The following is a 16,116-nucleotide window of genomic DNA, read 5'->3' as shown; positions in this document are numbered from 1 at the left end:
GGGCTTATTTACCTTAGAATATTTGCATATTCTTGTTTCTCATTTCCAGTTTGCACGACATATTAAGAAGTCCGAAGGTCAAAAAACACCAAAGGTTGAACTACAAATCTCAATATATGGAGTAAAAATTTTAGACCCCAAAACAAAGGTAGGAATCTTCATTTGTCACTTTTTTCTTTAACATTTTGACCCAGACAAGCAATCCATTAATATAAACAAGGACTTTACGATATCCTACTGATTAGCATACAAGGGGTAGCTGCTTGCTGTTATCCCTGCCTGTAGAAAGAAACATCAGGCACACAATTGTGCAACACTGGCGTCTCCCAAGGACCAAGTGCAAAATGACTCAACAGCAGCCCAGGTGTTATGAGTGTTCACATAAGATTTGTGTAACTTGCTACAGCTAATTGATATATTGCTCAGTTACATTTCAGTTGTGCAGTCAACCTTGTGACGAGGCACATGAGAAAGGCAAACCCCCAGCACACCTCGTCAGTTAAGCACAGCAAGTTACGCAGTCTTTAGGTACAAACGCCGGTAGGATTCTGACCCACATTGCACAAGTGTGCTGAGAACAACTGAATTGTGCACAGTCTTTCAGCCCATTCTACCTTCAGAGAAAAATCATTGAGTCCACCTGTCTTTAAAAGAGACCGCTATCTATATATTCAAGGAATGGTTGAAAGTCACTTCATTCTATGGTTTTTGATAACTGCCTAAGAAATATAATGCCTGTAAGTGTATTGAAACAGAAATGAGCAGCGCATTTGATAAATGTCATGGGTAGTGATGGTCGTGAACCGCTGGTTCGGCATGGTTCATTTCCTGACTGAACAGCTGGTCCATGATTTGGTGCCCTGCCCCTTCCAATGGGCAACCGCTGAGCAGCGGTGCTATGCCATGCTTTCTCCAGGCACTGCCTGTAAGTGGATGCCCTCTGGAGCAGGCAGGCCACTGGAGCACAGATCAGTTCTTTGGCCAGGCCAGGAAACAAACAAACCATGACAAACTGTTGAACCAGACTGCAAAGCCAGCGATTCGCGCCCATCTCTAGTCATGAGGCTGACAACACAGCATGAAGAGGAAAAATATTGACCAAAGAAGAGTTGAACTGTGTTGAAGGAGAATAACAGAAGGAAGAAAAAAAAATCCAAGGATAGTGTGGCGTTGAATCATCTCATGCTAACAGATTTTCAACATGAAAATGAGAAGGATTCCAGTGCCAATGGAAAGAGTGAAAATATGAAGAATAATAGCCCTCCCCAGAACTCTCATAGGAATTAAGAACGGTCATGTTTTCTTAAAGCAAGAGGGTCCCCCATACAAGCCACATATTTTTCTTCATGACCAGAGCTGCTTTCCCATGACACTAGCCAGAAGTAATAAAAAGCTGTGGAGATGCTGGGAGAGGAAAACGAAGTACCATCAAGTACTCTTTTTGTTTTGTTTTGTTTTTAATTCTACACTGTTTTATCTTCCAAATGTAAATCATCCACTTCGTGGCAGTAAGGAGTAGCATCTCAGTACATCTAATGCACACCTGAAACCCTTCATGGGGAAGGGCAAAAGCTGTGCATTGCAATTACATATATCTGCATCCTAATGCATACACAGGAGGGAAGCTGGCAGGTAACCAAGTGCGAGAGTTGCCTGATAAAGAGAGGGTAGATATTCTCTCTTAAGTTTTATCCTTCAGATCATATTGCTTAAGGATTTATTCATTTGATGTTCTGTAGCCTTATTTGATAGTCTCAAGGTGGCCTGTCTCATTTTATGTTCGTCCCAGTTCAGCATGGTGCCTGCACAGGTGATCTGCAGGTGCCACGCACTTCCCTCCTTGCCTTCTTTGCACATTCACCCACTCATGGGCAGCAGCGTGCTTCCCTCCCCTGCCTCCTTGCCTGAGTGGGCAACCACTGGAGGAAACGGAGGAAGGAAGCACGTGCTGCTGCTGTTGGTGAGTGGATGGCCACCAGAGGACAAGGGGGAGGGAAACGTGCCATGAGTGAACAAATGTGCAAAGGAGACATTGGAGGGAAGTGTGCAGCATCTGCACAATATCTATGCAGACACCACCAAGGCACTCTTCATGCCCATCTCTATATGGTCTTATTATCCGAAATAGGGATAAACATGTTTGAGGCTCACTGAAACTTCTAAAAGTCTCATAGTGACTTTGACCTACCACTTGCTACTGTATTTGCCTTCCCATTCTTCACATGGTAAGAATGATAACATGTGCTTCCTAATGAGGCTTTCTTTGTTCAATTTTTACATTATACAGATAACACTGCAAGTCCAGTGTTATCCCCTGATGTATCCCCACTATTCCTTCCATTGTATGTCCTGCTGGAGAAGGTGCCACGAGACCTTTTTCCTGATCTACTGATCTACTTTCAGGCTTCATTAATTGCTTCCTGGAATGAGATTTCCTTGACCCAAAATGACCAATTAGGCACTTAATCTGTAGAAACACTGAAAACATTGTACATCTAACATGTAGCTCTGTAGCTTCTGGCTCTGAGCCTGTCAGGTTGTAATCTCTAGCCTTCTGTGGCAGGCTTTTTAAAAGTCATTTTTAGGCTTGTGCTCTTGTATGACAGCACAGCTAACATCCAGGAAAAATTAGGTTAGCATGTGTCGGAGCCCAACCACAATACCAATTAGATGGAGTTGTCTGGTTAGAGGTAGCTGTGAAATTGATTAGAAACGGTGCAATTGATGGGACTTTGCAATCCAATCTCTAGCCATGTCCTCTAAGACGTTTAGGTGCAGTCCGGTTACCCTGTGTAGCATATACTATCCTTGTGGGGTTTAAGAAAAAAAATCTTCATAGTAGCAGTAGGATTTGCAGTGTTGTTGGTTGAAAAACTAGGAAGTGCATATACAGTGCAGAATAGCCCCGACGAGCACCTGCTAGGGTGTGTCATCTGGTGAGTCTTTCTGTAAATTACCAATCCAAGAATTCCTGAGGCAGAGTTTTGGGAGTTCCAGCCCATAAACCTACACATCTGAAGACATCTCCATTTCACCCACCTGGAGAAGGGCTGAGGCCTCCTTCCAGGGCTTATTTCTTGGTGCAATGCTTCCTGGAGGTGGTGCTTTCTCAGGAGACACCCTTGGTAGACCAATGAGATTTCCAACCCCAAGAAATATAGCCAAGAAGGAGGCCTGAGAATTCTGGGATCTGGAGTCCAGAGAGAGAGAGAGAAGAATGGTACAACCCTGGCACCTGCTTCAAAATGTTTGGAGAAAAATATGCCTGTTAAGCACCGAGGATATTATCCACACAGCTATGATATATATGCCAAGTGGATGGTATGTAGCATGATGCATACATCTAAGGAGGAACAGACCACAGACGTGTGAACAGTGTGTTGCAATTCACACTAGTAGTGCAGCAGAAGCCCAATGCTTAGTAGCAGTAGTATCTGGTAACATCTGGTACTCTTGGGAAATGTATTCTGAAGTAAAAGACCACCGGAGTGGTCAGAGCATGCACTGAAACCAAGCTTAAGCCCTGGATATTCCTATATGTAGGCCACAACTCGCAAGTGCCATTATAGCCAGTGAGTTATCAACAGTTATGAAAGGCAGAGTTATCTTAACTACTTTACTTTAATTAAAATATTCTGCAATGAAGGTTAACTGAAGTATTACAAAAGTCATTTTCTCTGCTTTGAGTGCCTGATATATTTGAGTAGGTTGTTAAAATAAGGTACAGTAATCCTCATTTGCTATATACTCCAAGATCACATCCTTCTGTTTGAAAATGTGACATTGTTATCCTCTAGTTGTTACAGTAAATGTACAGACATGTGAACCGACAGAACATTATGTACAGCAGGAAGATGTTTGTGCAGAAAGTACTTTGACTGTGATCCAGCAACACAGCCCTGTAAATGAATCTGGACCTTTCCCAGAGTCTGTAATGGAACATCTTGTGTTTATACTTTTTTTTTTTGCCTTATGTAGCTCAAAATTGGACCCAGATGCTTATACTCATTGCAAACAAATCGAAAGAAGCCACTGTACTTGTGCATAAAAACAACTTTTTAGAAAACAGTATTATAAGTCATCACAATAAAGTAATACTCAATGAAGTATTCTCTTTAGTAGGAGAGGACTCTGCCTCATTCTACGGTAGTGGTTTAGAAGATGTTCAAGACCTATAATGTAACTCATGAGATGTAATTAAGCAATTACTGTTTTTAGGAAGTGCAGCATAACTGCCAGCTCCATAGGATATCATTTTGTGCTGATGACAAAACCGACAAAAGGATATTCACTTTCATATGCAAAGATTCTGAATCAAATAAACACTTGTGCTATGTCTTTGACAGTGAAAAGTGTGTAAGTATGTCATACTTGCTTTGGTTTGTATGTAGGTGTCTTGATGCTGCAAATGTTTGTCTCCCCTTTTTCTTTCAGTAATCCAAAAACAGACTAGAGAAGAAAGCATGCTATAATTTGTGTCTCTGAAGCCAGATTTTTCCCATATGTATTTAGCTTGTGGCAGTAATAATCCCATAACGCAAGTTAACTATCACTGATAACGTTAACAACACACATAACTATCATACAAATTACTATCTAACATTCTGGCTTTTTTAATCTACTAACTTTCCATTTGTCACTAAGTTGATCGGCACCATTTCATGTCTCCAACAAGAGATAGCATGCATACAGCCTGAGCCACTGTTTACACTTCCTTGTGTCACAAGACAACCTAGTGCAAAATGCATATGAAGAGCCTATATAGCATGACAGCTGTTTGTGTCACACTGCATTTGTATTTTACTGCTTTTTTATTTAAAAGGAATGCAGAAAACATAAGTGTTTATGCCCAGGCAAGCTAACATTTGTATATTTTACCCATTAGAATCATAATGTACACAAAGCATGTGAAAAATGCTTGTCTGTGTTCTTCTGGGAAAAGTTTGTCTACTACCTTGCTTTTGGGCCTTAACCATTTACATTTACAGAACTGTGAGGAATTTACTGCTGCTTAATGCTTAATGTCTTGGTTATTTCTGCTCTCTTGCATCATACCTCTTTCCCCTTCTGCTTCCAGATATTAATGTACCTGTGCCACTGTACACTGTTCTATCATCTGTATAAAGATAAGTTCACGCAGGAACCACCTAACACTTAAGTCAGACCACGTGTGGTCTCAGTTCTGATAGGCAGCAGTAGCTCTTCGGCATTTCAGGAAGGATTCCTTCTTAACCTTAGCTAAAGGTTCCTATCATTCTCTTGTAATCTCTCATGCAAATACTAACCAGATTCATCTCTGCTTAGCTTCCAAAATCAGATGAGACTGGTGTATTATGGGACAAGTCACAGAATTGACGCAATGTGGTTTAATGGTCCAGTTCTGTTTTGTAAGAAGGCCTTGGCATTCAAAGTGAATCACAGTCACTGGACAAGAAACATAATGCAACAACAAACATAAATCAGGTTCCGTGCCAATCCCAGGACATTGGAATTGCCCTCTGGTTTAACCAAATTTAGTTCTCTCAAAGGCAAATTTCAGTTGTCGAGGCCATTGCTTAGATGTAGTTGCACAACTGTGGCCATGTCTTAGCCCCACCTGAGTATCTTTTATTTACCAGCACTTGATGGTGGCATGAATGCCATGTCTTTTTTCATTATATTTTCCTAGCCCAGCTTTCATTTTAGTTTTTTTTCTGCCTCCAGCAATTGCATTTAAAGCAGGCTGGTTGTCATAAGGTTTTCATTTTTTTAAAAACTACCAGCTCCAAAATAACCTCACCATTGTAATTAGACTGTCTTGCAATAAGTCATGTAATAAGTGTTGTTGCCACATTTTAATTAGAAATGCATGGCTCTAAAAACAATGGTTTGGATTCACTCGTTGTTGGCACTGATCTGAAATATATCAACAAGAAATTCACCAAAATTATAACCTATTTAAAAAGGTAATGGATTGCACCCTGCCAATTTCTTTCTGTTGTAATTAGACTAATAAATTATTGGCAGGTTCAGCCTTCTGTACACTTTCCAGCCTGTCTCTGTGTAAATGGTTATGAATATTAAATCAACATGTGCTTTTAAAATTATTCTTTGTTATATAAAATAGAGTTTGCATACTAATAGTAATATTTGTTTTCTATCAAGGCAGAAGAAATAACTTTAACTATTGGTCAAGCATTTGACCTGGCTTACAGGAAATTTCTGGAATCTGGAGGAAAAGATGTTGAAACAAGAAAACAGATTGCAGGTTTACAGAAAAGAGTAAGTCGCAGATGGCTGTTCTTTCTGTGTTTAAATAACATACCATTTAGACTTTTAGGAATCTTATGGGAGTATAATAGAATCAGCACTCTACCTTTGATTTTATAAAAAGCAAGTCTTCTTTATTATGGCTGTGGACACAGAGCGATCCTTGGAGAAATGTTCCGATAGGCAGAACAGCAGGATTTGGTAACAGCAAAAGAAAGCATAGCAGTAGCAATACTGAGTATCTATCTGGTTTCCTAAAAATCTAGTTAGTGCCTGTATATTCCCACTTACTCCAGCAATAGAAAATCCTTCCATGAAGACAAAAAGCTTCAGTTTGCAGATTGGAAGCAAACACATCTTTATATATTCTAAGATTTCTTTATTAATCGTAAATCATTCAGTGGTCAGCAACAGCAGAATATACCCTCTTTTTCTCCTGGGCTATGGTTAAAAAGCGGAACGGAGGACAAGTACAAGTAGCTCCAGAGCTAATGAAGTGGTTGCGCCAAAGCCGAAAGGAAGCTCAGCTGTGGACGTGCCTGGAAGTGAAAGGAAAGTCCGATGCCGCAGAGAAGAATACTACATAGGAACCTGGAATGTAAGATCTATGAACCTTGGAAAACTGGATGTGGTCAAACAGGAGATGGCAAGAATAAACATTGACATCCTGGGCCTCAGTGAACTAAAATGGACAGGAATGGGCGAATTCAATTCAGACGATTATCATATCTACTATTGTGGGCAAGAATCCTATAGAAGAAATGGAGTAGCCCTCATAGTCAACAAAAGAGTGGGGAAAGCTGTACTGGGATACAATCTCAAAATGATCGAATTATTTCAATACGAATCCAAGGCAGACCTTTCAACATCACAGTCATCCAAGTTTATGCACCGACCACTGATGCTGAAGCGGCTGAAATTGACCAATTCTATGAAGACTTACAACACCATCTAGAACTGACACCAAAGAAAGATGTTCTTGTCCTTATAGGGGACTGGAGTGCTAACGTATGGACTCAAGAGATAAATAGTCAAGAAATAGTCAAGAAAGAAGCAAAGTGAAACCTTACAGCATTCATGTCTTTGATCGTTGCGTATCTATCCATCCACATAGCCTCAGAAATGTATGCCACCAGATGAAACTAATTAAGGCCCAGTGGGCTTAAAAATTGCATGGGTGCATGATTTGGACCTTGTTTCTCCTTTTACCATGCAAAATTGGCTACGGTTCCATTACACCTGGCTTATTAAATCACACTAGATAAGGCCCATTGCATTAATAAGGATTTAGTGACTCAACCCCTTTGTAAGTTCCATTGATTGAAATGGGCCTACTCTGATCTCAGCTTACTTTAGTATAGTAAGTCCACAATTAGAGTACGCCCATTTGAATCAATGGAACTTATGGAGGAGTTGCCTCACCAAATCCCTATTGACTACACAAGCAACAAGATTTTAGCTGATTAAATATTTTATAGACATAAGTGTGAAACTCTGCTTTTTTATATCAATATACCAAACAGCGATATATCAAACAACAATTTTATTTAATAGTTGTAATCATCCAAAGGAAATGGAGGATTCACTTTTATTCCATTTTGGAAGTTTCATAATTGGTAGATTTTGTTAACTACAGTACAATATCTAATAGCATATATATTGAAAACATATCTTGTACATGATTTAGAAGGAAGGAAGGAAGGAAGGAAGGAAGGAAGGAAGGAAGGAAGGAAGGAAGGAAGGAAGGAAGGAAAAAACAGAAAGGTTAATTCATTGCACAAATTGACAGTGATTCTTCATTAGTCCCACATCCTGGAGGATCAGGAAGCAATAGAACCTGAACTTGGAAACAGGTTGGAAACAGGTATCCAGTGTGGAAGCCTCTGATGCAATGTAGATTTATTATTATTGTTTCTTCTCTGTGAGGCAGCCTGCACCTTACACATCTTTTATCCTGTTGAGTTAGGAAATGCCTACAACGCCTTCTGTCGTTGGAGATACTGCTTAGACATAGCTTAGGTCTTTTAATTAGCAATAGAAAAGATGTTGTGGAATAGCACTTAGAAATGAATAAGCATTATAGAAAAATCTTAGTCATGGAAAGGTAATATAGTGAAAACTGCCATTTTGGAAACTCCACTTTAGTTCCATAGCCGTCTTATTTTAGAAAAGCAATGTCTCAGTTTTGCTTTAAAAAATTGTAGCAAGCCAGATTTGTGTTACTCTAAAGTAATTAGAGAAGATAATCTCGGCCAATAAGTAAGATAATATTTATGCACTCTCTTGAGGAGCCAGTTGATAGGCAAATATCAACATCTTGCTTCTGAACAAGCTTTTACTGGAAAATGATAAGCATTTTCTTCCATGATAATTTGTTCTTCTAAGATTATTTTTGGTTCTTGTGCATTAATTTCACAGTACCGCTGATTAATCTGTAGGTGTACTCACCTTCCTGATAAATGCATATCTTTTAGATTAATGAATTAGAAACAGAAAATATGGAGCTGAAAAATAAGGTACAAGACTTGGAGAACCAGTTAAGAATGGCCCACGTACACACATCACCAGTAAGTACTCTTGAGGAAGCTACTTTTCTAATACACTTTTATAACTTAAAACATCTTTAACACCTGATTTGCTCCGTGATAAATGTAAAGCACTTTTATTAATTGATTTAACTAATGTGTGGTACTGTGTTTAAATAACGGTAAGCCTGTGACAAGTGAAAAAGATTCCTAATCACGCTTCATTTGCAGCTGCTGAACAGTGTATGCTGGCTAATGCAACAAAGTAGCACAGCTAATTGCTTTGTCTTGCATTTCTTGGGAATGTTGATTGACTTTTCCAAAGGGGTTAACTTGTGTCAAGATGTAAGCCTTAGTATCTTTTTTTCTGTGTCAGGATTCAATATGAAATTCAACCATGGAACATATTAAATGAAATATACTAAATATTAAACATATCAAATAAAAATAGATGAAATTACTCTTCTACAGATAAACAACCCATCTGCCTAATTACAGAGTAGTTAACAGAGAGAGCCAAAACATCATAGTTTAAGAGCAAGAGCTCACGGATCAGAAAATGGTTGCCGTCTTTCTTCTCTTTAAAATGTACAGCCTGTTTGAAATTCGTGCTTGGACATTCCTGAATTTTGTGCCACAAGCATATGGTTGCTTATTTGTCTGTATGTGTTATGTGCAACACCTTTAAATTTTCCCCAAAAACTTTCCTAAAAATGTGTGTGAACTGGGAAACCATGTGAGCTTCCTTATAATATGTCTAGCTGATTTATTATTTGCAGTCTTTCTTTATTCGTATCAGAGCATTCCACAATTTAAAACTATGGCCACATATGAAATACAGGTAAAAGTAAAAGCAAATTAAAATCTTAAGACAATTAGGCTGTTTTTGACCAGTAACAGATGATTTTAATAGTCTTATCTCAGCCATTTGCTAGAACTTCTTTCGTATACATGATAGGTCGTAAAGTGTAAGCATGTAAGTGTTGTACTGATTGAATTTCTCCGCAGTCACTGAAAATTTGTCCTGTAGCTCCATTTTACTTGATTATTCTTTCATATTCCTACTTCACTTTGAAGTCTATTAAGTGACTTCCACATGGTCCAGCGAGAGTCTTGTCCTGATGGGAGACTCTCTTCAGCATTCATCCATTCGGCAAGGTGTGTTGGTTTTGTTCTCCAAAGGTTCAACATACCATCTTCTGGTTTAATATTTAGAGCATGAAATGTGTGCAGAAAACTTTTCCTGATCTAGGGCAGAGGGTCTCCAAACTTTTCACACAGAGGGCCACATAATATATTACTTAAATTTTGGGGGGCCGAAGGAACGTGTACGTGCACGCAGGCTTCCAGCCTCCTGCCCACCCACCTACACCCACTCCCACCCATCCACACACACACACACTCCTGCACACCTGCCCGCCTGCACTCCCACCCACTCACCCTCTCATCCGCACACACTCTTGCATGCCTGCACACACACATGCATGCACACATGCATTCCTGCCTGCCTACACACACACATGGGCCAGATAAAAAGGCCAGGTGGGCCAGATGTGGCCCACAGCCCGTACTTTGGAAACCCCTGATCCTAGGGGGTTGGTGCCCATGAAGAGGATGGGTTTGGTGCAGTATTACTTTATTTCGTTTATTATTTGCTTGCACCTTTCAATGTATTTTTGAAGGGGCAATGCCACCCAATTAATAGACTCCTTCAATGGTTGTTGGCTTCAGGCAGCCGGTAACAATCCTGCATGATACATTAAGAGCTAAATTCAGTTGTTTGGCATATGCTAATTTATACCATACAGCACTAGCATATTTTGCTGTAGTACAGGAACAAAGTGGTTGTACTTATTATTTGTGAGTGTCCACTCCGGTCTGACCAGCCATTTTTATAATGTTATTTGTGGCGACAACTTTCTGTTTCATATTTATACAATTTTTTTGTAAATCAGAGTTTTCTCCAGAGTAATGTCCAGATACTTTGGGGTAGTGCAGTGTTCCAAAATCTTGCCTCCCCAGCTAACTTGGAACTTCCTCTCTGCCTCTTTGTTCTTTAAGAGGAAGGCACAGGCCTGTGTTTTGAAAGGGTTTGATTTCAGCTGGTTGTTTTTATAATATAAGAGGATAACTGGTGCTCAATGACCTCAAAAGTTTTCCCCAGACTCTCAAGGCAGAGATCATCAGTATGGAGCACGGGAATGTTGGTTGATCATTTGTGTAAATGTTAACTATAATGGTGCCAGGATGCTACCCTGTGGGAGACCGTTCCTTTGATTTCTTCTCTTGAAATTCAACAAAGAATCTTCCATTTTGAAGTAGAATGGTGACCATTTCTAAAGACCGTGATCTTTAGTAGGGAGGTGGAACTTTTTGAGCAGCAGTTTTAGGGGCTAGATGGTATAATATCATTTGTCTCAACTCTTTGTATAATTATTTGCAGTAGTAACTTGGCTGTTGGAGGTTTTTTTAAAAAGTCATGTTTCAGTAATTGATTGTAGATACACTGGAATTTTAAAAAATAAGGGTAATTATATCCATTTATGACAGGAGTGGGCAATGTCCGGAGATGTGAGGGCTGCACAAAATTACTCCCAGACATTGGAGAGCCACACACCCATGCCCCCCCCATATATTTTTCTTTTAAAAAGACTCGTTTTAAGATTGACAAAGTACTCTTACACCCTCTAGTGGCCAATTTATTTTAAAAAATGCAAATTGAGGGAAGGTGTATGAGGTGCTGCCCAGACTCAAGAGTGCAAAAATGATACATAAGGAATAGTTTTTAAAAATTAAATAAAATAAAAATTGGGGATGAAGAGTCTGGTGGCCACCATTCATGCTGAAGTGCCACATTTGAGTCTACATGTGCCCAGGGTCTGCATGCTACTTACACCAGTTTAAGACAGTAACGTTATGGTTTGTGATGATACTATACATATTATCTAAACTAGAGATGGGGATACTTGCATTCATAAATGAATACGAGCATTCCCATCTGAGCTGGACCAAATGGGGGTCCGGCCCCCGAGACCGGACCATCCACTCACATGTTCCAGTGCCGCAAAAGTCCCGCTCTCAGCAGCCGAGCAGGGAGACTTGCCCTCCCTCCCCCTGCCTGCAAGAGCCAGCCGAGCAGGGAGGCAGCAGAGCTCCAGGGGCCATGTTGGGAAGAGCGAGACCTTCACAGTGCCGGGATGTGTGAGTGGATGGTCCAGTCCCAGAGGGCAGACCCTCGTTAGGTCCAGTTGGGGTGGAGATGTTCATATTCATTTATCAATACAGATATCCCCACCTCTGATTTGCCTCTTGCAGGCACCCACCTAGAGGCGGGGCTGTTGTGGCTCCTCCAGAGTCAGGAATCTGGGATGGGCCTGCACAACACCTGTGGGCCCCGATCTGCCGAGGTGCCAAAACCACAGTTCATGCCCATCTCTAGTGTGGGGGTCACTGCTGTGATCTCAACAAAGTTTGCTCTGCCTATGCTTTTACTAGTGCTGGGGAAAGCAGAGATCTTAGTGATGGGATTCCTGGGGATCAGGAGGCAGCTTTGGCTCGTCCACCTGCCCATCACTGAGATTGTTCTACCATTAATGTGAGGGCAACAATCTCAGATGCCCAGTTACTAGGCCTGGGGAGGCAGCCTCTCCTCCACTCGGAATATTCAGTGGAGACTGGAGATAGGAAAGCCACCGCGCCCTGGCATTCTCCAATGAGATCCCTGTTTCTCCGCCACTCTTGGCATTGGGAAAACAGCAGTCCTGGCTGAGATCCTAGTCTTTGCAGTGCATTTGGGGGGGAAGAACCTAGTGACAGTGTGCTGGGAGTGGCACCTGAATCGTGAGTTCTGCATCCCCAAATTATAAGACCATCTTCCTTTCACAAATTTACGTGGTCTTGACAGCGATACTCAAAGGGTGCTTTACTACCATAATCTTCAGTTATAACAGAGTTTTGTGTCAATAATGAAATCGTTCATAAAGTATCTGGTGCATCAAGATGGTTTCAGAATAATACAGTTGTGACAGACCATGAGAGGCATATTTACTGAAAGTGAGAATGCCACCATCCTTTCTCTGCTGCACAAATCGAGCATATCATTCATTTTACGTTGTCACACTTTTTAAAAAACATCCCTACATTCTCACTAATTTTTCATGTCCTTCCATTTGGCTAATCTTCTTTAGTTCTCTTCTCTGTCCTCCTCCTTCCAAGTATCACTAGCAGCTGGTGGTTTTCATTCGATTTTCAATTCCCTCCGTTTCTAGACTTTCTTCATCCACCCAGTCCCTAAGCTTGCCTTTTTCTCTGTATGAGAATTTCTAAACATATGAATCTGTGAACACATGCCTATTCATTGACCTACTGGTCGGTTTGGTTTCTATCCTGCTTTCTAGAAAAGAAAACATTAGAAAAATCATGTATATTGTTCTGGGAGGAAAAAAATGGGATATAAATCAACCAAACAAATAAGTAATAAACCTTAAGGAGGCTTTCTCACCATGCTTTCTAATTGACTAAATAGGAAGATTTCTACAAGCTTTAGAGAGTTACTTGTTTGGAAAGTTAAAATACCCAGATTTCCGCAGCGTAGCATGGGCTCTTACTGTACTGGCTGAGGAATCCTCATGATTATATTTCAAGAAGTACATTTTCTACGCTTTGGAATTTTGTATCCAGAAGAAGATGACATTATGCTAGTTTCTTATTTTTCACATATCTGAAACTGCAAGGTTGGAGGTTCTAAGGTATAGAGATTCCAAATAAATTTCTGCATTTCTGTAATGTTTAATTTAAAACAGAGTAGAGAGTAAAAGGTTTATTTCAAACAAGCAGACAGGGTTCCATAATTCCACTCACCTTCTGACCTTGGTAGCATCTCACCCGCCTCCTTGTATCCCCCTTACTTTCTCATGTACATTTAGCACAGAGATCCCTCTTATTGTTTGGAGCACTGAAACTCTGGTGGTGAAAACAAACCTTCTATGAATAGTTAAGAAAACTGTGAGCTACATAGTATTAAACCTGGCGTTACTTGTAAAAACCGCTGGCCCCAGTACTATAATCCCTTCTGCCAGTTCAAAACCGTTGTAGCTAAAAGGAAAGGATCCAATCCATTAAAGAAGCCAGAAACTCTCAAGTAACTGTTTCCTGAGATGTTAGAGTCTGTCCTGCACAAATGTTAAATATTAATTGCTAGTATTATTCAAAAGATACTCCATTTTTTGCTTCTGATGAATAAGGCCAGCTGTGATATTTTCATTGCACTTCAAGCTCTAGAAAAATATGTTTGTTGTACACTTCTGCAAGTTCAAAATCACATCACTCATCAAAAGAAAGAGCAAGAAAGCTCTGTGTGTTTTGAATTTCACATTAAAAATAAAACAACTTTTCTCTTTTCAATGTTCCTCTTTGGTCAATTTTTAATATAAGGATTTTAAAACACATTGGAGCGTTGACATTCTTTTTAGTGATTACATTTACAATGAATTTTTCAGCAACACAAGGTAAATAAGTATACGTTATGAGTCTTTTCATTGCATATGGAAAACAAGGAACTTGTGTGCAATTAGTTTATACAGTAAACATCTGGAAACAGTTCACAATGGAGATGCTGTGCTTTTAACTGCTCCCTTATTTCTTCCTCCATATTTCTCCCCCAACTCACACCCCATGTATATCATGTGTTCCTTTCATATGCTGCTGACCCTGTGATCCGATAAAGGTAAAGTCTGCATTCACGACTCTAAAACTCCACCCCGTTCATGTTCCATGTATAGATCAATGGTATTTATATGAGCTCAGGCTGTTGTAGAGAGAATTTCCACAGTATTGATGATTTCTCATACATTTAGCTAAGTAAGTTGGTGGGAGAGGTTTGTCTAATGTCCCTTCTCTGTCATAGTCAGCAAACACATTCTTTGTATCTGCTACACCTTATTCCACCATTGCTGGTAAAATACCAGTGCCGTTAGATGTTTAGTTCTATTGGCAAAGCTTCTAGCAAATCATTTGTTTGGCTGTCAGTTTTGTCAGCTGCATTCTTTTGAGAATAAACATGTTGCATTGGCATTCCTTTCTCTTAGGCCTGTGTTTCTTTCCTCGTTCATCCTTCATAGCATCTTAAGTATTTTCTCTGACAAATGTTAACCCAATTTTAAATTTTAAAGTCATATTTTGTTATTTAATAATCTGGGGTTTCAGTTAAGTGTGAAGTTTAGTGTGAGGATACTTTGCAGCTTCTCTGTATTTCATCTGTATTGATGAATATTACAACAGATGAGACTCCCACAGCAGAAGACCACAAACGTTTTTCAATAAGATCCTCACCAAGAATACAAAAGGATGGTTTTCATTTCTATTTATGTTTTTTACATTGTTCCTTTACAAACCTGAATACATTTTTTTGATTTAGCAATTTTTCTCCTTTTGCTGTCATTATAACATGCATATATTAAAGGCACATTTGTATGTAATATGGACTAATGCTGTTCCAACCATTTCCTGAAAAAATATGTAAGAAGCATTAATAAAATTGAACGATGGCTGTTACAATGTGGTTTCCATCACTGGGTGCAGACTTTAGCTGTATTCTTCAGTCTTCCCACAAAATGAAAAGTTTCACTGAGGAGAGGAGCACTGGCAGAACGTTCAAGAATTGCTGAGTGTACAACCACAATTGTACATTATATTTAGCAGTGGTCCTTATGAATAGGATTTCTTTTACTCTGTGTGTGCTGCTCATTTTTGGGGGCTTCTTTTGACATTAAATCAAAGGCCTTTGCTGGTTTTCATCCTAATAATTTGACCATGGATAGCTGAGTTGATTTAAGTATCTGGTGGTGGAGCCAGAGGTTGGAAGTCGGACTTCCCACTGTACCTCCAGGAAGAAGAGCTAGCCTGTGTGGCTTTTGGCAAGCTGCACGATCCCAAGGCATCCCAAGAGGAAAGGAGTGGTAGGGTAGTTATTTTCTTCATACTGCAGTAAGCATTTTGATTCTTAAGATAAGGGTTTTTTTAATCCATCCCAAAATGATATTTAGTTTCTAGTCAGCATACTTTGAGGAGTCCTGAAAGAATTTTAGAATGTTGCTCCATACCTGTTCTGAACAGACAAGATAACCTTTTCCAGCTGATGTTCCTGGAAATCTGTGAAGGCTGCTGCCAATTGATTTGCAGTCGTTATTTTAAAAGAAGCATATTAGGAGGTCTGTTTGGCAGTTAATGAACTGAACAGTATCTGTCTGTTCCAGCCAGTACCAGTAAGCTAGAAGAATAGTCAACATTTAACAGTCACTACTTAAGTAGTGCACATGTTGAAGAGGAAACCCTAGAAAATCAG

The 16,116-nt window shown here is 39.8% G+C and overlaps 1 protein-coding gene across 8 annotated transcripts in view; it reads left to right on the top strand.

Annotated features, from left to right (window-relative positions):
- The window catches only part of GULP1 (GULP PTB domain containing engulfment adaptor 1), a 196,557-nt gene that overhangs the window by 159,318 nt on the left and 21,123 nt on the right, over window positions 1–16,116 (top strand). For 5 of the 8 annotated variants that reach the window (XM_072981322.2, XM_072981311.2, XM_072981338.2 and 2 more), the window contains exons 6-9: window positions 50–148; window positions 4,219–4,356; window positions 6,145–6,261; window positions 8,724–8,816. In XM_072981322.2, the coding sequence (XP_072837423.1) occupies window positions 50–148; window positions 4,219–4,356; window positions 6,145–6,261; window positions 8,724–8,816 (447 nt within the window). The remainder of the gene's footprint in view (window positions 1–49; window positions 149–4,218; window positions 4,357–6,144; window positions 6,262–8,723; window positions 8,817–16,116) is intronic. The other 3 variants (XM_072981324.2, XM_072981342.2, XM_078393585.1) reach the window with 1 other exon arrangement.

The sequence above is a fragment of the Pogona vitticeps genome, chromosome 1, assembly GCF_051106095.1.
Source record: "Pogona vitticeps strain Pit_001003342236 chromosome 1, PviZW2.1, whole genome shotgun sequence".
In the NCBI taxonomy this organism is placed as follows: domain Eukaryota; kingdom Metazoa; phylum Chordata; class Lepidosauria; order Squamata; family Agamidae; genus Pogona; species Pogona vitticeps.
This window is presented reverse-complemented; position numbering and strand designations above follow the sequence as displayed.